Here is a 23998-nt window from a genome sequence, read left to right on the forward strand (position 1 = left end):
AATAGAATAGAACCCTCATATTTTGTAGCTCAAGGTTATAGTTGAGCAAATAAAGAATACAAAATTTATTCCAAAAAACACTACGAATCTATATTTTCCAGTTCTTTGTCTATAATAGATTTGGCAGCTTTTGAAGCCCAAGCCAATCTTCTTTCATCCCTATCAAAAGCTTTATCTCCTTTCTTTCCTGCAAGGAAATTATGGTATCTAAATTTCTTGTTAATAAACCACTTCAAACCTTTGAGAATGAATAGCATATTTTCCGATTTAACGTTCTTCGTTAAAACATCGCGCAAATAATCATCGGAGTAGATTATACGCTTATTTCCACTTTCATCCATCTTGAGTTTCTTCTCACTTTTTTTAGCTACAGTTAAAAATAACTGAAATAGCAATATCTCCATAAATAACATCCCTTCTGTGTTTAATCCACCCATAAATGGAACATGCTTGAAAACATCTAATTTCAAAATGTCATTAGCAAGCAACGATCCAAAAAATCTCCCCTGATTTGAGATGCGAAGCAGTTTTTCTTTATCATCTAAATCATCTTCTTCGTCAGTATCGCTTTCAGAATCGAATTCTTTGTCTTCAAATTTTTTTATCACATCCCAGAATAGGAATTGAAACGACTTCGATAAATGGCTATACCTTTCACATATTTTGTTCGCGACCAATGCGTAGTAATGATTATAACCATTGGATCCACTATCAGCCAAAAGACAATGTAAAACAATTCTTGGAATTTCAAGAACTTGCTTATTTTTCAAGCTTAACTTTTCAAGTTTACTAAATGCATCCAGGTAATCTTGTGCAGACATAATACTTATAAATATAGCCCTTCGAATGTCAGTATTCATACGCTGTTGTCTGGCGATAATATTCCAATCTGGAATATCATCAAGAAGATCATCCTCGATTGAAATTTTAGATTTCTTGGACTTGCTGGCATCATTTTCATTATTGATCGAAACTTCAAAAGCATTTTCCATGTTTCCTCGCCAAGAAGCACCAACCAGCCACCATTTCCCCTTGGAATCAATGTTTTTAATGTCTTCCAGAGAAACCTGTAAAGGCTCCCAAGAAGAAGAAGAATTCAAAATGCTTTGCAAGTTTTTCTTTAATGGATGATGATCAGTCGCCAAAATAGAAGGCTTTAACCTGTTGTTTTTCAAGTCAGACATGGTATCCATTAAAAATCTCAATCTTGGGCTCTGCTCTTTTAAATTCTTGGCGTTCTTCAACAGTTCTGATCGTATATCTCTCAGGGCGGATGGATCATCACCCCGGATCAGTTGTCCTGAAATCGATATAATTCGTAAAAGTAACTCAGTAGTGAATTCATTAGGATCTGCTACAAATATTCGAATAATGTCATAGATTAAGCGACACGAAACAAATCCAAAATTATAACAATACGATAGTAAGGTTGCAATATTGATGCATATTTTAGAGGAAATTTTGCTCTGCTGATCCTTTAATATATTTTCCATTTCCTCTTCGTAATGATGCAGAAATGCCTCTACCGTTTTTTGAATGAAAAAAGCACCCACCTCAATACCTCTTAGTTTTGATAATGTATACGCAAGAGCAGCATAATTCATTATAAATCCGTCCAACAACTTCTGATTTTGGCTTATAATATTCAATATCCCTTTCGTTAACGATTCTGTAACGTACTGCCTAGGCAGGGAATCATACAATCTGTTTAAATCAGTGATAATAATAGTAATATTGGAGTCTGAAAGCTTATTCAAAGAGGAGTTGACCTTCTTGCTAATTTCAGACAAAGTACTATTGTTTTCACTATCATCCAATTTCTTTCTCAGTGATGGGGGAACATAGCTCTCTACAGATTGTGTGGGAGCTACATAGGGATTTTCCTTTTCTCTTCTATAATTATCATCCGAGTCCGCAACGCTGTCGTTATCAGATTCACTAAGCCCATCTGAGTCTTCAAAATCAGAAGCTGAAAGATCATCATCCGAGGAAAATGCTTTCTCGCTTGCTTCATCATCTTTTCTCATAGAATTAGTTTCTGTGGCAAAATCTCCATACTCTTCGTCACTTTTGCCATAATTTTCAAAGTATTCCAAACCTTCAAGAAGTCCACCAATAGCATCAAATTCATCTTTTGCATGTATAGCCTTCCTTTCTCCTTTCAAGCCCAACTTTTTTGCGTAATATTGCATGTCCATCTCGTCCCTTTCAAACGCTGATCTGTCTGAAGGGGCCAGCGGATAACTCACAAAATTCTCATTTGTATCTCTGTTACGAATATGTTTCTTTTCATATGAGTTACCTTTTATTTCTCCCGAGTTTTCAGCTCCTTGTATACCCTTTGCTTTCCGTTTCAATGATTCTAGTTTTTTCATTGTTTCTTCCGCAGACATTGCCTGCTCACCGCTTTCTTCTGCTACTTCATCAGTAAGCACTTCGTCACTATCCCAGTTTTCATTACTTTCTGATTCATCTGAAGAAATCGGATTTTTACCGTTAGCCTGCTTGCCTACGTTTTTCACACCTGCATTAGCACTCCTCTTTTCGGACGTTGGTGCTGATTTTAGCCGGCTGGAATTGATTTCTCTAGTTGATATAATTTTACGTTTCTTGTCGGCCCGTTCCATCTTTCTCTTTTCTTTACGGCTTAAATGTTTGCCATTTCCTCGTCTTCTCTTTTTTCCTTCTGAAATAGAAAACCTTTCATCTTGACTGTAGTCAAGAGTCTTCAACTCGTCCAAAATAACGCCTGGAATTCTAATACCATCTGTTTTTTGCATTGCCTCAATATTCTGCAGCTGTGGACTGGCTATCTTTAGTTAAGATGAGGCTTCGTAAGTAAGTTCAGTAGTCTTGTAAGCTCATCGCATTTTTTTTTTTTTGCTGGATTTTATATTTTTCACAGCGAAAAGGACGGGAAGCTAAAAGATTAAAAAATAAATATTGCAGATACCATATGTAATTTAGTAAAATATTTTTATAAAATATTATTATTTTCTTGTTCTTCAGTGATTTATTGTAACCATGGAGAAATGCTCACGTAAATAATGTTAAGTCCAATGGCACACTACTACCCTTTCCACTTGGATACAGTTTTGTTTTATTTTGAAAGGGACGTGGCTTAGGCATTTGTGACACATTAGTCCATTTAAATCTTGAATCATCTATAACAATTCTTTCATTTCCAGATTTGGCCCCAACGATAGAATTCGATCCCCCTATCGTATACCTACCTACATCAACATCTGGTTGATTTGTATGCGTATTATGCTTGTGTTGCAGCGTCGATCCACCTGTAGAAAATAACCGTTGTTTAAGGTTTTTACTGGGGCTATTAGAGGTACCGGTATCCATCGTAGATGGACTTGGTGGTGGGGGTGGCGACTTAGTGGGGTTCTTCGAAATTGATTCAGTTTCGGTACGAACGGAAAGTGTAGGCGCAACAGGAGGAGGTGATGGTATTGATGTAGACACGGATTGCTGAGGCAGACTTGGTGCACTAAATGTTGGCAATGGCGGAGCAGCTGCAACAGGAGGAGAAGGAGGTTTTTCGAGATTCGAGGAGGGAAGAACATCGTGTAATAAAGAAGCGGCGGGGACATTATTCTTGCTATCATCTGATAAAACTGGTGGAACTGGTGGAGGTGGAACGTGTCCAGGCAGTGCAGGGGCCTTTGCTTTTTTCATCCCTAACACAGTCTCACTCTTATCATTGGTGTGGTCATCACCTGATGCAGTTGGAGTCGGTAGCGATGTTATAGGAGGAGGAGGTGCACTAGGAGGCAAAGGAGGCGCCATAGCATCCGTATGGGGGGGTGGTGCGTTAAAAGCATTCGATGATGTTTGCTTATGTAATTTGGATTCAATTTCATCCAGAAACGACATACCATTTTGGCTACTCTGTTTAGGCGGGTTTATAGATGGAGAAATAGGAGAAGGTCTTACGTTATCATCCTTAGATGAACCTATTACATCCTCTTGTTTATCTTGGGTAGTGTATCCAGTATCACCACCAACCACGAATCTATCATCTCTCTTCTTTTGGATCTCAGCAAGAAATGGTAAGGGTCCCCCAGGTGTTACGGCCGAGGAAGAACTGGATGAAGATATTTTGGATTGCTTACTGGACGCTGAGGGTTTGTTTGTCGTGAGTGTTGGAGGAGGAGGAGGAGCCGATGGTACTGACGTTGCAACCGAAGGAGGAGGAGGAGGTGGTAGTGGTGCTAAAGGAATAGATGATGCTGACAAGGCAGAGGATGTTGAAAAAGCACCAGGTGGTGGGGGAGGAGGAGGTGGTGGCGCGGGCATTGACGATGCTTTGTTAGGAGGAACTGATGTAGTATTTGGTAACGGTGGTGCTAAAGTTGGGGGAACCGGGGTTGCTTTTACGCTGTTAGTCGACGCAGAGCTCATGGCTGCTGGTAGTGGTGGTGGAGGCGGAGCTGGAGCTGAAGTTGCTTTTTTAGGTGCAGAGGTCACATTTGGTAACGATGGTGGAGGTGGTGCAGTAGGCGGTAATGGCGGAGCATGTGATGTAGGAATGGGCGGAGCAGATGATGGAAGTGGTGGTTGTGAAGGAGATTTATGATTTTCGGTTTGAATCTTTGTGGAAGAAACGCCCTCGACGGCTCCTCGTTCAGACCTCCTGGCATTAATTTCTGCCAAAAATGGCAACCCGCCTGCAGGAACTTCAGAAGATGGTGGTGAGACTGCGTTATCTGTAGGTTTAATGTTTTTTGAGTCCAGGCCAATTGTTGGAGTTGGGGGAGGGGGTGGAGCTTGTGGAGGGTTGCTAACATGTGTTGGCAGAGACGCTGAAGGCAAAGGGGGTGCTGACACACTAGGAAGAGAAATATTAGAGCTTTTTCTTTGGTGGCTTCTGTGTGCTGGCCTTACTGAAGGCATATGCGGTCTATTTTGCGGTACCTTTGGAGCAGAGGCACCTGATAATGGAAGCGGTGGTGCTGGAGATGATGGTACAATGGGAATAGGAGGGGCCGCAGAAGATGGAATATCAGGAATTGGAGGTGCAGAAGACGAGGGAATACTAGGAACAGCGGGTGCTGGTGATAATGGTGCATTAGGAATGGGGGGAGCCGCAACAGATGGCACCGCGCCCGGAATTGGCGGTGCGCTCGCCGATGGAGAGGGTTTAGTGCTTGCATTGTTATTGATATGTTTTAACTTCGGTATACCTCCAGCTAAAATATCGCCCAACTGCGGAGCGCCCATCCCAGGGATTGGAGGAGCTGACATAGAGGGTCCTTTACTACTGACGGTACCAGAACTTCCTGAGGCCGATGAAACGACACCACCTCCCACGATTGGGGCACTTCTATCATTGGTCTCAGCTTTCTTTAGTTTCATTCCCTTTCTAATGTCACCTAACAGGGCGTCACGGCCCTGCATCACAGATTTTGCCGGTTTAGGAGCACTACCACCTAATGCTGGTGGAGGCGGTGGAGGAGGAGGAGCTGGAGCACCTGCCATTTCAACAATTCGTTATATATATGGTAGGCTTCTTCAACAAACGGTTGTGCGCTTTTTAGTCGTATGCTTTGTCTCATATCAAAAACTTTCTTCATAAGTTTATAATTTTAGATTTTGTTCAAGTATTTACTGACTGTGCGGATTATTCTTAAGGCCCCTATTTGAGGACGGCGGCCGCACCCGTAAGCAGTGACTAGGTTATGAACATTTCATTCTTTCTAAAGACGCTTTTAGCAAGCTTCATACAGGATAGTAGGATTTGAAGGCTAACATTGTGATTCCATCCTCTGTCAATGTTTCGTAACTTGAATATTTGCGACTTTTTCCATCTTTTGTGAGCTAAAATTTTTATCTTGCCCTTGTAATTTGAACTTAAAAGAGAATACAGCAATGTAGCGGACAAACCGAACATTGAAATTACCATTTTAATTGTAACTTATCTTGAAGGAGTTCCATACCGTATGTTATCAAGATACTTCTCAGGGCAATATCTACATTTACATATTTGCCTGCTTAACATCCGAACATTTCACATTTTGATTATTTCGAGAAAAAAGTCAAAAAATTTCTCAAAGAAAAAAGAAGTAATGCCGAACTGAGAGTGAATGCATCACATCGTTGCGAAAAACTGGTAAAAAATGACTTCAAGTTATAAGTAAATGAAAGATTAACAATATCTAATTCTCGATTCTTTTTTCAAGTTTCAGCCATAAGATACATAAGCGGAATACCTTTAAACATCCTGCAAACAGTCTAATAAATACGTATAATAAGTTTGAAATGGGAGGCATTCGTGAAAAGAAAGCTGAATACTTTGCTAAATTAAGAGAATACTTGGAAGAATACAAGTCTTTGTTCGTTGTTGGTGTTGACAATGTTTCTTCCCAACAAATGCACGAAGTCAGAAAGGAATTGAGAGGCAGAGCTGTCGTCTTGATGGGTAAGAACACCATGGTTAGAAGAGCCATCAGAGGTTTCTTATCCGACTTGCCAGACTTCGAAAAGTTGTTGCCTTTTGTCAAAGGTAACGTTGGTTTCGTTTTCACTAACGAACCATTGACTGAAATCAAGAACGTTATTGTCTCTAACAGAGTTGCTGCTCCAGCCAGAGCTGGTGCCGTTGCTCCAGAAGACATCTGGGTTAGAGCCGTCAACACTGGTATGGAACCAGGTAAGACTTCTTTCTTCCAAGCTTTGGGTGTCCCAACCAAGATTGCCAGAGGTACCATTGAAATTGTTTCTGATGTCAAGGTCGTTGACGCCGGTAACAAGGTCGGTCAATCTGAAGCTTCCTTGTTGAACTTGTTGAACATCTCTCCATTCACTTTCGGTTTGACTGTTGTTCAAGTTTACGACAACGGTCAAGTGTTCCCATCTTCTATCTTGGATATCACCGATGAAGAATTGGTTTCTCACTTCGTTTCCGCTGTCAGCACCATTGCTTCTATCTCTTTGGCTATTGGTTACCCAACCTTGCCATCTGTCGGTCACACTTTGATCAACAACTACAAGGACTTGTTAGCTGTTGCCATTGCTGCTTCCTACCACTACCCTGAAATTGAAGATTTGGTTGACAGAATTGAAAACCCAGAAAAGTACGCTGCTGCTGCTCCAGCTGCTACCTCCGCTGCTTCCGGTGACGCTGCTCCAGCTGAAGAAGCTGCTGCTGAAGAAGAAGAAGAATCTGATGACGACATGGGTTTCGGTTTATTCGATTAAGAAGTGCAACATGAATTATTAAGTTAATTTCATATATACTATTTTATAATTAAATAACATTAATCCTCATTGATTCATTTTATTCATGATAATGTACTGTCCGGTTCCTTGCGCTAGCCTGAGTTAGTCTCCGAATACCTGGCGATTTTCATATATTCTGAGCGGCTCTGGACACCTAACTGGATAAAAATACTTCCACTTAATGTAGTTTGGTTTTCTAGTTCATACGGACTATTTCAAAGTTCATGATTTGATGAGAGAAAGTAGCTATACTATCTTCCCAATTTACGCTTGTCTCTGAACAAAGGTTTTTATCCTTTATATGCTTATTGAAATACTGAGAATACCAAAAGTTGTCTTTTTCTCTACTATCGCTTGATTCTTTCAAGACGTCGGATATAAGAAATGTCACAAAATCAAAAATAGCTGCGAGGAAATAATGAAGAAAAGTAAAAGACGAAACTACTGCTTCGATGAGAGGTGAGCAGAAGCTCCCATAAAAAAAAAAACCTATCTTGCAGTATTTCTATGTTCCTTAAGAGATCAATAGAAGTAGAATATGTTTCGAAGGGGAGATAATTCAAATTTTAACGTACAAAATAGCTTCTTTCTTCCTTTGGAATACGAATATACCGTAAAAGATAATGTACCTTCAAAAAAAAAGAGTAGTATAGGTTTTTTTCCATTAGATGATTCTTTATTCACATCAAAAAACAATTCAGGGCACCATAAAAGCGAACAGCTCCATCGCGGTAATGCAGAAACTATCAGAAGCCAGTTTGGAACTGACGCAGTTCCGATAAGGATCGATGAGAAAGAAGGAAAGTGGGATAGAATTCAAGATGATAATTCTTCTAATTTAAACTACCAAATTAACAACAGTAATGACCCAGCTTCGAGTGGTAAATATACCCAGAGTATTGACTGTAACCATATAGCGGAGTCAAAATTTTCAAAAAAAAATGGAAACATTGATAGTCTTCGTTCAAACTCAGCAACTTTTATGCTAAATACTGCAGATGAAGACGTGATAGAATTTAGTTTTGACGATAATGTCCCTTATGCTGAGTTATTATCTGGTGCCACCCTTGAAAAATGTTCGTTGACTCTAAATGAAATAAACAAAAAACTATTCAATACGCTCTATGACTTTCGAGTAAGCAAAGATAATCCCGAAGAAAATTTGGTAGAACTAATACTTCCGAACTGCGTGGTGTTATTAAACTTTTTTGAAGACATTGAACTCTTGGCCGACTCTTCTGATGAGGCTTTCGAAAAATCTACTTTCATTAACACAATTGAGTTCATTGTGCACGATATTTGGGTCGAAACGTTGATAAAGAACATAAACTTATTACAAATGTTTGATGCAGATTTGAAATGCTACAATGACAAGTACATAATTTGCAAGCTAAAGGGTCAGTATCCCTCCACAAATATAGTGGACATAATGTGCCGTTTGAAGCATTTTTCCAATTCTATTTTGGAAACTTTCAAATTCGGAATCGAGCTAAAAGAACAAGATCAATGCCACAATAGAAACACTATTATCAACTACGTTCTTTTCAGTAGAGTATTTTCAACGATTGTTTTAGAGATTCAAAAATGCTTTATCTTGATCGTTAAGTTCATGTATTCTGTCAATTTTTTAGAAAAATTTTCCGATGAAGTATTTTTGTCATTTATTGAAATTCTCATAAAAATTGTCTTTGAGCACCAGATTCCGCAGTTATTTTTGGGAATTGATGAAATTATTCAACTCTGGTTAAAGAACAATGAAGGAAAACGGCAACAACTCTTGAGCGCTTGGTGCAACGGAACTGTTCAAGATATGAAGCAAAGCCAACAAAGAGAGTCCTCAAACGCAGAATCTGAATCAATCACTTCAAGTACAGAAGAGGACGAAGAAGGCCTCCAATTCAATAAATGGGATGTGATTGAACCATTTATTGATAATATCAAGGCTTTGAATCAATCAAAATCCCATATGTGACGCAGCGATAAAACCGCGGCATGCAAACATCTACACAATTAGCAAGGGCAATCCATATTTTGTCTTTTCGCGCCCTGGAAAGGCCTAAGTAATGTCGTAAACGCATTCTATCTGTACTTCAACTCTCCTCTGTGCATTGGTTTGTGCAAATCACATTTTACGATACTGCCAGATTTATGCAAAAAGAGAAAACCAAGGGACCAGAACAAAGCAAAATTACGATAAACTTCGAATTCCTTCGTGCTTGACTAAGACAAAGGGATGGACGTAGCGATTTTTAGCGGGCCAAGAACTGGTTCCGAAAAAGCACAGGTACACCGAACCCTCAGCTAAGGAGGGACAGCACCGATGCGGAAGGACAAACTTTCTTTTTGCCTATCACAGTATCTTATCGAGCTAACTATTTTCGACACACATGAAAAAGCAGAAATATTAACGAAAAAGAAAAGAAAGACCATGTCATGTACGGGCAATCAGAATCTGTAACAAGCGCCATTTTTTTTTCTGTATCGGGCCCTCCTTACTGCTCTCCTTCCGTGTAACGCGTTATGAAACTCTAATCCTACTATCGGCGACTCTCTCGAAATTTTTCTTAACGCGTCCTTGTACTGCGTCTAACGCTTTTGCCACTTGGATTTCTATTATAGGAAATAGTCTCACTTACTGGGCGACGAATTTTCGCGTTTTGATGAAGCACAGGAAGAATTTCTTTTTTTTTTGGCTTCTTCTGGTTCCGTTTTTTACGCGCACAAATCTAAAAAAAGAAATAATTATAACCTAGTCTCGAAAATTTTCATCGATCCATTCGTTCCTTTTTTTCGATTTTTTCAGATCAAAATTCTTGTTTCTTTCTTTGTCTTAGTTTATATTAAAAGATATTTTGATTTTACTCCTGAACTATTTATTCTTTCTAAGAAGGCCAGAACACTACAGCTGTTTTAACCGACTACGAAGTTCTCCATTCTCGAACACTAGCCTTCATTTACCAAACAGGAACTAGCGTATATCATTAGTCCTTATTCGAAAAGAGATTGGTAGATATTTATTGTAGTTTGTGAGAAGGAGAAAATACTGTCATTGGACTGATAGTTAGAGGACATTAACCTCTCTTACGTTCGCTCAAAAAAATTAAAATAAGCAAGTAGCTGAAATCAAGTCTTTCATACAACGGTCAGACCATGAACACTGATCAACAACCTTATCAGGGCCAAACGGACTATACCCAGGGACCAGGTAACGGGCAAAGTCAGGAACAAGACTATGACCAATATGGCCAGCCTTTGTATCCTTCACAAGCTGATGGTTACTACGATCCAAATGTCGCTGCTGGTACTGAAGCTGATATGTATGGTCAACAACCACCAAACGAGTCTTACGACCAAGACTACACAAACGGTGAATACTATGGTCAACCGCCAAATATGGCTGCTCAAGACGGTGAAAACTTCTCGGATTTTAGCAGTTACGGCCCTCCTGGAACACCTGGATATGATAGCTATGGTGGTCAGTATACCGCTTCTCAAATGAGTTATGGAGAACCAAATTCGTCGGGTACCTCGACTCCAATTTACGGTAATTATGACCCAAATGCTATCGCTATGGCTTTGCCAAATGAACCTTATCCCGCTTGGACTGCTGACTCTCAATCTCCCGTTTCGATCGAGCAAATCGAAGATATCTTTATTGATTTGACCAACAGACTCGGGTTCCAAAGAGACTCCATGAGAAATATGTTTGATCATTTTATGGTTCTCTTGGACTCTAGGTCCTCGAGAATGTCTCCTGATCAAGCTTTACTATCTTTACATGCCGACTACATTGGTGGCGATACTGCTAACTATAAAAAATGGTATTTTGCTGCTCAGTTAGATATGGATGATGAAATTGGTTTTAGAAATATGAGTCTTGGAAAACTCTCAAGGAAGGCAAGAAAAGCTAAGAAGAAAAACAAGAAAGCAATGGAAGAGGCCAATCCCGAAGACACTGAAGAAACTTTAAACAAAATTGAAGGCGACAACTCCCTAGAGGCTGCTGATTTTAGATGGAAGGCCAAGATGAACCAGTTGTCTCCCCTGGAAAGAGTTCGTCATATCGCCTTATATCTGTTATGTTGGGGTGAAGCTAATCAAGTCAGATTCACTGCTGAATGTTTATGTTTTATCTACAAGTGTGCTCTTGACTACTTGGATTCCCCTCTTTGCCAACAACGCCAAGAACCTATGCCAGAAGGTGATTTCTTGAATAGAGTCATTACGCCAATTTATCATTTCATCAGAAATCAAGTTTATGAAATTGTTGATGGTCGTTTTGTCAAGCGTGAAAGAGATCATAACAAAATTGTCGGTTATGATGATTTAAACCAATTGTTCTGGTATCCAGAAGGTATTGCAAAGATTGTTCTTGAAGATGGAACAAAATTGATAGAACTCCCATTGGAAGAACGTTATTTAAGATTAGGCGATGTCGTCTGGGATGATGTATTCTTCAAAACATATAAAGAGACCCGTACTTGGTTACATTTGGTCACCAACTTCAACCGTATTTGGGTTATGCATATCTCCATTTTTTGGATGTACTTTGCATATAATTCACCAACATTTTACACTCATAACTATCAACAATTGGTCGACAACCAACCTTTGGCTGCTTACAAGTGGGCATCTTGCGCATTAGGTGGTACTGTCGCAAGTTTGATTCAAATTGTCGCTACTTTGTGTGAATGGTCATTCGTTCCAAGAAAATGGGCTGGTGCTCAACATCTATCTCGTAGATTCTGGTTTTTATGCATCATCTTTGGTATTAATTTGGGTCCTATTATTTTTGTTTTTGCTTACGACAAAGATACAGTCTACTCCACTGCTGCACACGTTGTTGCTGCTGTTATGTTCTTTGTTGCGGTTGCTACCATCATATTCTTCTCCATTATGCCATTGGGGGGGTTGTTTACGTCATATATGAAAAAATCTACAAGGCGTTATGTTGCATCTCAAACATTCACTGCTGCATTTGCCCCTCTACATGGGTTAGATAGATGGATGTCCTATTTAGTTTGGGTTACTGTTTTTGCTGCCAAATATTCAGAATCGTACTACTTTTTAGTTTTATCTTTGAGAGATCCAATTAGAATTTTGTCCACCACTGCAATGAGGTGTACAGGTGAATACTGGTGGGGTGCGGTACTTTGTAAAGTGCAACCCAAGATTGTCTTAGGTTTGGTTATCGCTACCGACTTCATTCTTTTCTTCTTGGATACCTACTTATGGTACATTATTGTGAATACCATTTTCTCTGTTGGGAAATCTTTCTATTTAGGTATTTCTATCTTAACACCATGGAGAAATATCTTCACAAGATTGCCAAAAAGAATATACTCCAAGATTTTGGCTACTACTGATATGGAAATTAAATACAAACCAAAGGTTTTGATTTCTCAAGTATGGAATGCCATCATTATTTCAATGTACAGAGAACATCTCTTAGCCATCGACCATGTACAAAAATTACTATATCATCAAGTTCCATCTGAAATCGAAGGTAAAAGAACTTTGAGAGCTCCTACCTTCTTTGTTTCTCAAGATGACAATAATTTTGAGACTGAATTTTTCCCTAGGGATTCAGAGGCTGAGCGTCGTATTTCTTTCTTTGCTCAATCTTTGTCTACTCCAATTCCCGAACCACTTCCAGTTGATAACATGCCAACGTTCACAGTATTGACTCCTCACTACGCGGAAAGAATTCTGCTGTCATTAAGAGAAATTATTCGTGAAGATGACCAATTTTCTAGAGTTACTCTTTTAGAATATCTAAAACAATTACATCCCGTTGAATGGGAATGTTTTGTTAAGGATACTAAGATTTTGGCTGAAGAAACCGCTGCCTATGAAGGAAATGAAAATGAAGCTGAAAAGGAAGATGCTTTGAAATCTCAAATCGATGATTTGCCATTTTATTGTATTGGTTTTAAATCTGCTGCTCCAGAATATACACTTCGTACGAGAATTTGGGCTTCTTTGAGGTCGCAGACTCTATATCGTACCATTTCAGGGTTCATGAATTATTCAAGAGCTATCAAATTACTGTATCGTGTGGAAAATCCTGAAATTGTTCAAATGTTTGGTGGTAATGCTGAAGGCTTAGAAAGAGAGCTAGAAAAGATGGCAAGAAGAAAGTTTAAATTTTTGGTCTCTATGCAGAGATTGGCTAAATTCAAACCACATGAACTGGAAAATGCTGAGTTTTTGTTGAGAGCTTACCCAGACTTACAAATTGCCTACTTGGATGAAGAGCCACCTTTGACTGAAGGTGAGGAGCCAAGAATCTATTCCGCTTTGATTGATGGACATTGTGAAATTCTAGATAATGGTCGTAGACGTCCCAAGTTTAGAGTTCAATTATCTGGTAACCCAATTCTTGGTGACGGTAAATCTGATAACCAAAACCATGCTTTGATTTTTTACAGAGGTGAATACATTCAATTAATTGATGCCAACCAAGATAACTACTTGGAAGAATGTCTGAAGATTAGATCTGTATTGGCTGAATTTGAGGAATTGAACGTTGAACAAGTTAATCCATATGCTCCCGGTTTAAGGTATGAGGAGCAAACAACTAATCATCCTGTTGCTATTGTTGGTGCCAGAGAATACATTTTCTCTGAAAACTCTGGTGTGCTGGGTGATGTGGCCGCTGGTAAAGAACAAACTTTTGGTACATTATTTGCGCGTACTTTATCTCAAATTGGTGGTAAATTGCATTATGGTCATCCGGATTTCATTAATGCTACGTTTATGACCACTAGAGGTGGTGTTTCCAAAGCACAAAAGGGTTTGCATTTAAACGAAGATATTTATGCTGGTATGAATGCTATGCTTCGTGGTGGTCGTATCAAGCATTGTGAGTATTATCAATGTGGTAAAGGTAGAGATTTGGGTTTCGGTACAATTCTAAATTTCACTACTAAGATTGGTGCTGGTATGGGTGAACAAATGTTATCTCGTGAATATTATTATCTGGGTACCCAATTACCAGTGGACCGTTTCCTAACATTCTATTATGCCCATCCTGGTTTCCATTTGAACAACTTGTTCATTCAATTATCTTTGCAAATGTTTATGTTGACTTTGGTGAATTTATCTTCCTTGGCCCATGAATCTATTATGTGTATTTACGATAGGAACAAACCAAAAACAGATGTTTTGGTTCCAATTGGGTGTTACAACTTCCAACCTGCGGTTGATTGGGTGAGACGTTATACATTGTCTATTTTCATTGTTTTCTGGATTGCCTTCGTTCCTATTGTTGTTCAAGAACTAATTGAACGTGGTCTATGGAAAGCCACCCAAAGATTTTTCTGCCACCTATTATCATTATCCCCTATGTTCGAAGTGTTTGCGGGCCAAATCTACTCTTCTGCGTTATTAAGTGATTTAGCAATTGGTGGTGCTCGTTATATATCCACCGGTCGTGGTTTTGCAACTTCTCGTATACCATTTTCAATTTTGTATTCAAGATTTGCAGGATCTGCTATCTACATGGGTGCAAGATCAATGTTAATGTTGCTGTTCGGTACTGTCGCACATTGGCAAGCTCCACTACTGTGGTTTTGGGCCTCTCTATCTTCATTAATTTTTGCGCCTTTCGTTTTCAATCCACATCAGTTTGCTTGGGAAGATTTCTTTTTGGATTACAGGGATTATATCAGATGGTTATCAAGAGGTAATAATCAATATCATAGAAACTCGTGGATTGGTTACGTGAGGATGTCTAGGGCACGTATTACTGGGTTTAAACGTAAACTGGTTGGCGATGAATCTGAGAAAGCTGCTGGTGACGCAAGCAGGGCTCATAGAACCAATTTGATCATGGCTGAAATCATACCCTGTGCAATTTATGCAGCTGGTTGTTTTATTGCCTTCACGTTTATTAATGCTCAAACCGGTGTCAAGACTACTGATGATGATAGGGTGAATTCTGTTTTACGTATCATCATTTGTACCTTGGCGCCAATCGCCGTTAACCTCGGTGTTCTATTCTTCTGTATGGGTATGTCATGCTGCTCTGGTCCCTTATTTGGTATGTGTTGTAAGAAGACAGGTTCTGTAATGGCTGGAATTGCCCACGGTGTTGCTGTTATTGTCCACATTGCCTTTTTCATTGTCATGTGGGTTTTGGAGAGCTTCAACTTTGTTAGAATGTTAATCGGAGTCGTTACTTGTATCCAATGTCAAAGACTCATTTTTCATTGCATGACAGCGTTAATGTTGACTCGTGAATTTAAAAACGATCATGCCAATACAGCCTTCTGGACTGGTAAGTGGTATGGTAAAGGTATGGGTTACATGGCTTGGACCCAGCCAAGTAGAGAATTAACCGCCAAGGTAATTGAGCTTTCAGAATTTGCAGCTGATTTTGTTCTAGGTCATGTGATTTTAATCTGTCAACTGCCACTCATTATAATCCCAAAAATAGATAAATTCCACTCGATTATGCTATTCTGGCTAAAGCCCTCTCGTCAAATTCGTCCCCCAATTTACTCTCTGAAGCAAACTCGTTTGCGTAAGCGTATGGTCAAGAAGTACTGCTCTTTGTACTTTTTAGTATTGGCTATTTTTGCAGGATGCATTATTGGTCCTGCTGTAGCCTCTGCTAAGATCCACAAACACATTGGAGATTCATTGGATGGCGTTGTTCACAATCTATTCCAACCAATAAATACAACCAATAATGACACTGGTTCCCAAATGTCAACTTATCAAAGTCACTACTATACTCATACGCCATCATTAAAGACCTGGTCAACTATAAAATAATACAATCAATACTTGCTTGAACGCTTGATTTTACTGATATTCTATCCAAAAGCAAGTAGACCAGAAACTCTCAAGATGTTGCAAATACCGTTCGATGTTTTTGGTTTAGATTGTTTTAATGTTGATGCTTTTTTACTTATTTTTGGAAGCGTCTTTTTAATTTAGTTTTATATTATAGGTATATGAATGTGTTTATGCCAATAAGGGTTTTTTTGTACAGTTATGTGATTATAAACAGTCTTTTGTCTAGTTTTTTTCACCAGTATCGGCCTCTATTTATAAAAAACGGAGCAGCTTTCGGTGTCAGTAATTCTGAAAAAATTTGTGTCACTCTGATTGTAAATGAATTAATTTAGCTAGATAGTTGCGAGCCCCAACGAGAAGATTGTCAGACAAAGACAACATTCAACAACCTACATCCGTTACTATTCGTTAACTCGAGGTACTTGAAACTTTTCAGTTAAGTATGAACAAGAAACAAAATTTTTACGCAGCCATTATTGTGGCTATTTTTCTTTGTTTGCAATTGTCTCATGGCTCTTCAGGTGTCAGCTTTGAAAAAACCCCTGCTATTAAAATTGTAGGAAACAAATTCTTTGACTCTGAGAGTGGGGAACAGTTCTTCATCAAGGGCATTGCTTACCAATTGCAGAGAAGTGAAGAGGAGCTTAGCAATGCAAATGGGGCTTTTGAGACAAGTTATATTGATGCCTTAGCGGACCCAAAAATATGCTTAAGAGATATTCCATTTTTGAAAATGCTAGGAGTGAACACACTGCGTGTTTATGCAATAGATCCGACAAAATCACATGATATATGTATGGAAGCTCTATCTGCCGAAGGAATGTACGTCCTATTAGATCTTTCAGAGCCTGATATTTCAATAAATAGAGAAAATCCATCTTGGGATGTACATATTTTTGAAAGGTACAAATCTGTAATTGATGCAATGTCATCCTTTCCAAATTTGTTGGGGTATTTTGCAGGGAATGAAGTGACAAATGACCATACAAATACCTTTGCATCACCCTTCGTGAAGGCCGCAATCCGAGATGCCAAGGAGTATATTTCGCATTCTAATCATAGAAAAATCCCTGTCGGCTATTCAACTAATGACGATGCTATGACAAGAGACAATTTAGCAAGGTACTTCGTTTGCGGAGACGTTAAAGCTGATTTCTATGGGATAAATATGTACGAATGGTGTGGGTATTCCACGTATGGTACTAGTGGATATAGGGAAAGAACGAAAGAATTTGAAGGTTATCCAATTCCCGTGTTTTTTTCGGAATTCGGCTGCAATCTTGTAAGACCAAGGCCATTCACTGAAGTTAGTGCCCTTTATGGCAATAAAATGTCCTCTGTTTGGTCTGGTGGCCTTGCATACATGTATTTTGAAGAAGAAAATGAATACGGAGTTGTTAAGATAAATGATAATGATGGAGTGGATATTCTTCCTGATTTCAAGAATTTGAAGAAAGAATTTGCAAAGGCAGATCCTAAAGGCATTACAGAGGAAGAATACTTAACGGCAAAAGAACCAACTGAAGTAGAAAGTGTTGAATGTCCACATATTGCTGTCGGAGTTTGGGAGGCAAACGAAAAACTACCTGAAACACCTGATAGAAGCAAGTGCGCCTGTTTGGATGAGATTTTGCCCTGTGAAATAGTCCCTTTTGGTGCTGAATCTGGAAAATATGAAGAATATTTTAGTTATTTGTGCTCTAAGGTTGACTGTTCCGATATTCTTGCAAATGGCAAAACCGGTGAGTACGGTGAATTCTCAGATTGTTCTGTCGAACAAAAACTTTCCCTTCAGCTGAGTAAATTGTATTGCAAAATCGGCGCAAATGATCGCCATTGTCCTCTAAATGATAAGAACGTTTACTTCAACTTAGAAAGCCTGCAGCCCCTTACAAGCGAGTCGATCTGTAAGAATGTTTTTGATTCTATAAGGAACATCACATACAATCATGGCGATTATTCAAAATCAAATCCATCGCGTAGCAAGGAAAGTTTGAACGTAAAGTACCCATCGAGTGAAGAGAGAGAAAATGACGGCACCATCGCATTTAAAACTTCAGGGTTTGTTATACTTCTAATTTCTATGATAGCTGCTGGAATTCTTCTATAAAAAATTCATTTAATATTCAATGAAGTTATAAATTGATAGTTTAAATAAAGTCAGTCTTTTTCCTCATGTTTAGAATTGTATTAATGTACGCCGTTTACGTTGGAGTGTAAATGTGTCTATTCCAGAACGAAATCTAAATGAGCAGTACAGGCAGTTCAGATGGTACTGAAGCGGTACTAAAGATGCATGAATTGAACAGATGTGGTAGTTATGTATATGAGGAATATGAGTTGTCACATTAAAAATATAATAGCTATGATCCCATTATTATATTCGTGACAGTTCGTAACGTTTTAATTGGCTTATGTTTTTGAGAAATGGGTGAATTTTAAGATAATTGTTGGGATTCCATTATTGATAAAGGCTATAATATTAGGTATACAGAATATACTGGAAGTTCTCCTCGAGGATATAGGAATCCTCAAAATGGAATCTATATTTCTATTTACTAATATCACGATTATTCTTCATTCCGTTTTATATGTTTCATTATCCTATTACATTATCAATCCTTGCATTTCAGCTTCCTCTAACTTCGATGACAGCTTCTCATAACTCATGTCATCATCTAACACCGTATATGATAATATATTGATAGCATAACCATTAGTTGATAGGTGATGGTGGAATTTTATTTCAACAGTTTTATACCTCTCTTATATAAGCACAGGAAGGTCCATATCCACATTTAAACTTGATTAATACTTTTTTTTATACCTTTAACTATCATCATCAATAATTTCTTTTCTGAAAGTACGACATCAAAGTCGCCGAGTTTTGTCTTCGGAATAAATACTAGGTCAGATGAATAAAGAGCAGGAATTTACTATCTCTGATAATTTATTATGCTCCTCTAGTGCAATGGTTAGCATGCATTCTTCCGGTGGCTGTGATCCGGGTTCGAGTCCCGGGAGGAGCTTTTAATTTTTTAGCGCACTATTCTAATTTTTAAGGAAAAAGCATATTTCCGAGTCAGTGCATAGAAAGAACGGAGGCTACGATGCCAGCACAGTGTCTATAAAGTCAAGAAATACATTCAAACTCTTCGCGTAAGGGCTGTCAATTTTTCATTTCCCTCAAAGTTAATGCGCAAGAGTTAGGATGATCTTGATTATTAGTTATTTGTTTGTTCCATCAATTATGCCGACGTCCATGAATGCTATTGAAGTATCGATTACTTATGCTATTCTATTGTATTTGAGCCGGCGGCTAGTAAACAAGACAGCATACCTTTCCAACATCCGTACATATTGATTATTGTATCTATGATTTTCATGTAATGTATGGGTTAACTAATCCTTTCTCTTCTTTTTTTTTTTTCTGAAAATCAGTAGCTAGAGGAACCTGTTCGTGAAAGATATGGAATATTCCGTCTAGGGAAGAGCCGAGAGCTGAGAGCAGTATCCATCGGATGGAATCTTGCCTGGATGCGTAACGACGACAGCTTGTCTAGAAGGCGAAGTACAAGATACTAAGAAGACTATAACAACAGAAGACAATTTTGTAGTGCGATTCTATATTATTGACGTAACCAACAAAAAAGTATCAGAATGGCTAAACAATCATTAGGTATGTGCACAAATGCTAAATCACTGAAACCCTGTAGAGCTGGAATTGAAAATATAGTTTGTACCTTTTGCCTGAGGGCAGAATGACTCAATGTTATCTTAATTCGATTAGAAAAAGAAGGTGCGTTATCCAAGGTTGAAACTTGTAAACTATTTAGGTGATGTCTCATAACTGCAACCACTGGAAAATGACGCAAATATCAAAATAATAGGGAGATAAAGTCTCACGACATGAAAAAATCATAGAATTATTGTTCAATTTATCTAGCCGTATCTTACCTTATGGAAAAAGTGTGAATATGTTTTTCTAAATCGAGCTTCCCGGAAATTACACTATATTATGCATCCGTGATACATCTGAAATTCAATACTTTCTCCAAGGTCCTGCTTACTAAGAGGGTAAGATTTGTTGAAACTCGAAATACTAACATTATTTTCATTATTTTAGACGTTTCCTCCGACAGAAGAAAGGCTAGAAAGGCTTATTTCACCGCCCCATCCTCCCAACGTCGTGTTTTGCTATCTGCTCCATTATCTAAGGAGTTGAGAGCTCAATACGGTATCAAGGCCTTGCCAATCAGAAGAGATGATGAAGTTTTGGTTGTTCGTGGTTCCAAGAAGGGTCAAGAAGGTAAGATTTCATCTGTTTACAGATTGAAATTTGCCGTTCAAGTTGACAAGGTTACCAAGGAAAAGGTCAACGGTGCTTCCGTTCCAATTAACTTGCACCCATCCAAGCTTGTCATTACTAAATTACATTTGGACAAGGACAGAAAAGCTTTGATCCAAAGAAAGGGCGGTAAGTTGGAATAAATTATGTAATTCCCTGAAAACTTCCTCGAAATTTATTGCACTTTTTTTACTCAAACCATTTAATAATCATATGTAAAACGTATAAAATAGTATCCATTCCACTGTACTCAGTGTCTTACGTAAAGGGCTGTATACTGGCACTACCTTTTACTATGGATATGTGCTAGCTTTTTCGGAGAAGAAATGTTCGCCTTACGCTAGAAACCGGGGTTAAGGGGGCGTGAGAATGAATATTGGCAGACAAGAACCGAGATAGAATCTTAACACAAAAACAGTTCATCCTACTTCTACGCCTTTATACAGTTATACTGAAAGATCTTTGCATAGGGGCATAGTTTAAAATAAAATATAGGGTTGTCATAGCAAACATGCCAAATGTGCTTTCTGATGATGAAGAGCTCCTTAATGGACTAGGAAGTGAGATTATGAAACCCTCTAGACAAGGTAACCATATGGCAAGGACCGTCAAAAGGTGGGTAAATAAAGAACGTGCTACCACAGCCGATCTGAAAAATGTTAATATTGATGGAGTTCATGGACCGGTAAATACCGAAAGTTATATATCACCAGGACAGCTTTACTCCACTGACTCGGGCAATTTATTTCATGCTGGAAGAATCCTTGTCGTTCTAGTCGGTCTTCCAGCAACATCAAAGACACTATTGTCAGTAGCGATTACAAGATATACAAGATGGTTAGGAGTTAGGACGAAATCGTTCCATTTTTCAGAATATAAAGAATCAGCTAAAAATATACCCTCAGACTATTTTTGCGTAGTGCCAACGTCAAAAGAAGGTGTAGCGTTTGTTGAAAAGCTTCGCATGCAGATGTTGAATGATATACTGGCATTTTTCAACGACTTGTCAGGTCAGCTGGCCATTTATGATGCCCTAAACATCCGTAAAATTGACAGAAAGAATTTGGAGACAACGTTTTCTGAAATTGGAGTTAAAGTACTCTTCATAGAATCAATCGTGTCTGATCAAGAAATCATGAATAGAAACATAGCTCTTGCACTGGAGTCGAACGATTACAAGGGACTTTCAACTGATGAAGCCATTGACGAATATATGAGACGTTTATCAGTGAACGAACCATACTATGAAATGATGACACATGACGAAGAATTATCGTACATTAAATATATAAATTTGGGAAAGCAGATAATTGTGAAAGATAACATACATGGTTATTTGGTCAACAAAATAGTATTTTTCTTAATGAATTTGAGGCAGAAAAAGGGGTGTGTATATTTTGCTCGCTGTGGCACCAGCGATAAAGACAACTACATACATGATGAGGAACTAAACGAGGAGGGAATCCATTACTCTCAAGTTCTCAAGGATTTTGTCCTCCAACGAATTAAACAGAAGAGACAGGCCAAAAAAAATTCGGATTCCTTAGTCGAAGTAATAGATGGAAGTCATGATGAAGATTTGAAGACTTCCTTGATAGTTTGGACAGGTCCCAGGAAAAGAACCCACGATACTGCACTCTTTTTTTCAAAAGAAGGTATTAAAGTTCAGCAACGGTCAGAGTTGAGACAGTTGAACCCAGGAAGTATTGCTGATCTTACTGATCAACAGATAATGGACAAATTTCCATCAGAATATAAAGAATCATTAAAAGACCCATATCATTTTCGATTCCCTAGGGCGGAATCTTACCATGACTTAGCCGTTCGTATGGAACCTTTACTATTAGAAATGGAGCATACGAGCAAGGACATTCTCATCATTGCACATGAGTCAACATTAAGAGTATTATATGGCTATTTAATGGCTTGCACCTGCGTAGAGTTACCAAATCTAAATTTCACAAGAGACAAATTAGTTGAAATTTCATTCAGCCCTTTCTGTAATACTGTAGAGTTACTGAACATTCCTTTAACTAGCTAATATACTGGAGTTGCATCGTTGATGTGTATTATCTATATTCAAAATAGTTATTTTTATGTTTAAGAAAGGATTAAGAACAATTGAAAAAAAATTACCATTAGCAACGAATATTAAATTGTAAATTATTTAGAGATATTTTTCTATAATATGCTCGCCTACCATTCTCTTTTATACAATATTTAGGTTTTACCTGGAGGCTAAAATGATATGAGGGGACGATAGCTTAACATGATTGTGACACAAACTTTAAAAAAGGCTTTCAGTTGAAGAGTTTTCTTCCGCTATAGTCTCCAATGCTATCTTACTTTTCTTATTACGTTTATGTCTACCTTTCATATCATTTCTTGTAAGCAACTCCTGCATTTCCGCTTCCTGGGCAGCCTTGAGTAAATCATATCTGGTAATTTTATCAGGTTTATTGCTCACATATCTGCCTGAACCAACAACGTTGATATATTTCCATGGACATGCTACCCACTCTGCAATAGTGGAAGCTGAATTGATTGTGTTTTTTGAAACTAACCCGATGGGACAATTACTGATCGATTGCATTATTAAAGGTGATAAATAATCCTTTGTTATTTGTGCCCCTTAAAATTCATATACACTTTATGTTTAATTCGACAGGTATAACAGAAAGAAACAAGGAAAACAATGCAATTAATCATTAACTGCACCAACTTTTATATGAATATATTGTGCTACATGTCTTAATTAGTCCTCTGTGAATGAGCATCACAAAGAATCACGAGGAAAAGATTGATTACTTAATATTGATAGGAATCAGCCGCGGAAATGGAAATCTTGGTAATATAATTTTAATGCGGCACGCTGAAAATTGATGGCGGCCTGCTAGGAGCCCTATTGATTCCGCGGAAATAGGCGGATTATTACAAACGTTGAGCATTCAGCAGGTGCGGCTGTGCCTTTTCACTTTCAGCTAAGATGTTTGCAAGCAAGAATTAACAGATAAGCCGCTTCGCTAGTAACGCAACTCATTGTGTTTTTAATGGAAGCTAAGGATGGTTGAAATTATGGGTACCCTGAGATAAGATTATTAACTATGATGTAAGTATTAATCATTATAATAAGGGGTACCTGCTCATTCGCATTACCATACATTGACTATTAACGAGCAGAAAGTTTTTGGAAGTTTTGCAGATGAAGTGCATGTTTGATAATTTGAATATGCGGATTTCCTTATTCAAAACTTTCTTTATGCATAGAGCTAATTAGGTTTGAGTTAAGGAAAAAAATCTATCATAAGTGTCTTGAGGTATTTACTATAATGTATACGGGAAATATTAGGTGTGATAGGCTCTAGGAACGAATATTAATATTGGGGGGGGGAAACTGGAATGAAATTAAACAAAAGCAAAAAAATCTAAAAGAAGAAAAAAAGGAGAGAGAGAGAGAGAGAGAGAGAGAGAGAGAGAGAGAGAGAGAGAGAGAGAGAGAGAGAGAGATGAGGGTTATTGATAATATAATATAATAATAAAAGAGAAGATAGTAGAAAAGGAAGAAAGAAAAAAAAAAATTAAGATGTACTTTAATAAAAAGAGGGAAATTCTAAA

General features: G+C 38.2%; 10 protein-coding genes and 1 non-coding gene across 11 annotated transcripts, besides 1 other annotated feature; 8 read left to right on the forward strand and 3 right to left on the reverse strand.

The window, feature by feature from the left end:
• Positions 1-80: 80 nt before the first annotated feature.
• Positions 81-2780, reverse strand: SGD1 (Sgd1p; the record flags this gene model as incomplete). Its single annotated transcript, NM_001182225.1, has 1 exon — positions 81-2780. One exon carries the CDS (start codon positions 2778-2780, stop codon positions 81-83), a length of 2700 nt encoding a protein of 899 aa, NP_013440.1.
• Positions 2781-3036: 256 nt separating this feature from the next.
• VRP1 (Vrp1p) lies at positions 3037-5490 on the reverse strand (the record flags this gene model as incomplete). The annotated part of the gene is made up of 1 exon (NM_001182226.1): positions 3037-5490. One exon carries the CDS (start codon positions 5488-5490, stop codon positions 3037-3039), a length of 2454 nt encoding a protein of 817 aa, NP_013441.1.
• Positions 5491-6270: 780 nt separating this feature from the next.
• RPP0 (ribosomal protein uL10 RPP0) lies at positions 6271-7209 on the forward strand (the record flags this gene model as incomplete). Its single annotated transcript, NM_001182229.1, has 1 exon — positions 6271-7209. One exon carries the CDS (start codon positions 6271-6273, stop codon positions 7207-7209), a length of 939 nt encoding a protein of 312 aa, NP_013444.1.
• A 559-nt stretch (positions 7210-7768) lies between these two features.
• Positions 7769-9202, forward strand: SPO77 (Spo77p; the record flags this gene model as incomplete). Its single annotated transcript, NM_001182230.1, has 1 exon — positions 7769-9202. The coding sequence occupies one exon, from the start codon at positions 7769-7771 to the stop codon at positions 9200-9202; it is 1434 nt and encodes a 477-aa protein (NP_013445.1).
• Positions 9203-10380: 1178 nt separating this feature from the next.
• Positions 10381-16011, forward strand: FKS1 (1,3-beta-D-glucan synthase; the record flags this gene model as incomplete). Its single annotated transcript, NM_001182231.1, has 1 exon — positions 10381-16011. The coding sequence occupies one exon, from the start codon at positions 10381-10383 to the stop codon at positions 16009-16011; it is 5631 nt and encodes a 1876-aa protein (NP_013446.1).
• A 182-nt stretch (positions 16012-16193) lies between these two features.
• On the forward strand, positions 16194-16367 carry YLR342W-A (uncharacterized protein; the record flags this gene model as incomplete). The annotated part of the gene is made up of 1 exon (NM_001184569.1): positions 16194-16367. The coding sequence occupies one exon, from the start codon at positions 16194-16196 to the stop codon at positions 16365-16367; it is 174 nt and encodes a 57-aa protein (NP_878133.1).
• A 110-nt stretch (positions 16368-16477) lies between these two features.
• GAS2 (1,3-beta-glucanosyltransferase) lies at positions 16478-18145 on the forward strand (the record flags this gene model as incomplete). The annotated part of the gene is made up of 1 exon (NM_001182232.1): positions 16478-18145. The coding sequence occupies one exon, from the start codon at positions 16478-16480 to the stop codon at positions 18143-18145; it is 1668 nt and encodes a 555-aa protein (NP_013447.1).
• A 311-nt stretch (positions 18146-18456) lies between these two features.
• Positions 18457-18787: a long terminal repeat (Ty1 LTR).
• Positions 18788-18992: 205 nt separating this feature from the next.
• Positions 18993-19064, forward strand: TRR4. Its single transcript has one exon. It is a non-coding gene; the product is annotated as a tRNA-Arg (tRNA).
• Positions 19065-19695: 631 nt separating this feature from the next.
• Positions 19696-20526, forward strand: RPL26A (60S ribosomal protein uL24 RPL26A; the record flags this gene model as incomplete). The annotated part of the gene is made up of 2 exons (NM_001182233.1): positions 19696-19714; positions 20162-20526. The coding sequence occupies 2 exons, from the start codon at positions 19696-19698 to the stop codon at positions 20524-20526; spliced, it is 384 nt and encodes a 127-aa protein (NP_013448.1).
• Positions 20527-20894: 368 nt separating this feature from the next.
• Positions 20895-22424, forward strand: YLR345W (bifunctional fructose-2,6-bisphosphate 2-phosphatase/6-phosphofructo-2-kinase; the record flags this gene model as incomplete). Its single annotated transcript, NM_001182234.1, has 1 exon — positions 20895-22424. The coding sequence occupies one exon, from the start codon at positions 20895-20897 to the stop codon at positions 22422-22424; it is 1530 nt and encodes a 509-aa protein (NP_013449.1).
• Positions 22425-22670: 246 nt separating this feature from the next.
• On the reverse strand, positions 22671-22976 carry CIS1 (Cis1p; the record flags this gene model as incomplete). The annotated part of the gene is made up of 1 exon (NM_001182235.1): positions 22671-22976. The coding sequence occupies one exon, from the start codon at positions 22974-22976 to the stop codon at positions 22671-22673; it is 306 nt and encodes a 101-aa protein (NP_013450.1).
• Positions 22977-23998: the final 1022 nt, after the last annotated feature.

The sequence above is a fragment of the Saccharomyces cerevisiae genome, chromosome XII (genome assembly GCF_000146045.2).
Source record: "Saccharomyces cerevisiae S288C chromosome XII, complete sequence".
Taxonomy (NCBI): Eukaryota; Fungi; Ascomycota; class Saccharomycetes; order Saccharomycetales; family Saccharomycetaceae; genus Saccharomyces; species Saccharomyces cerevisiae.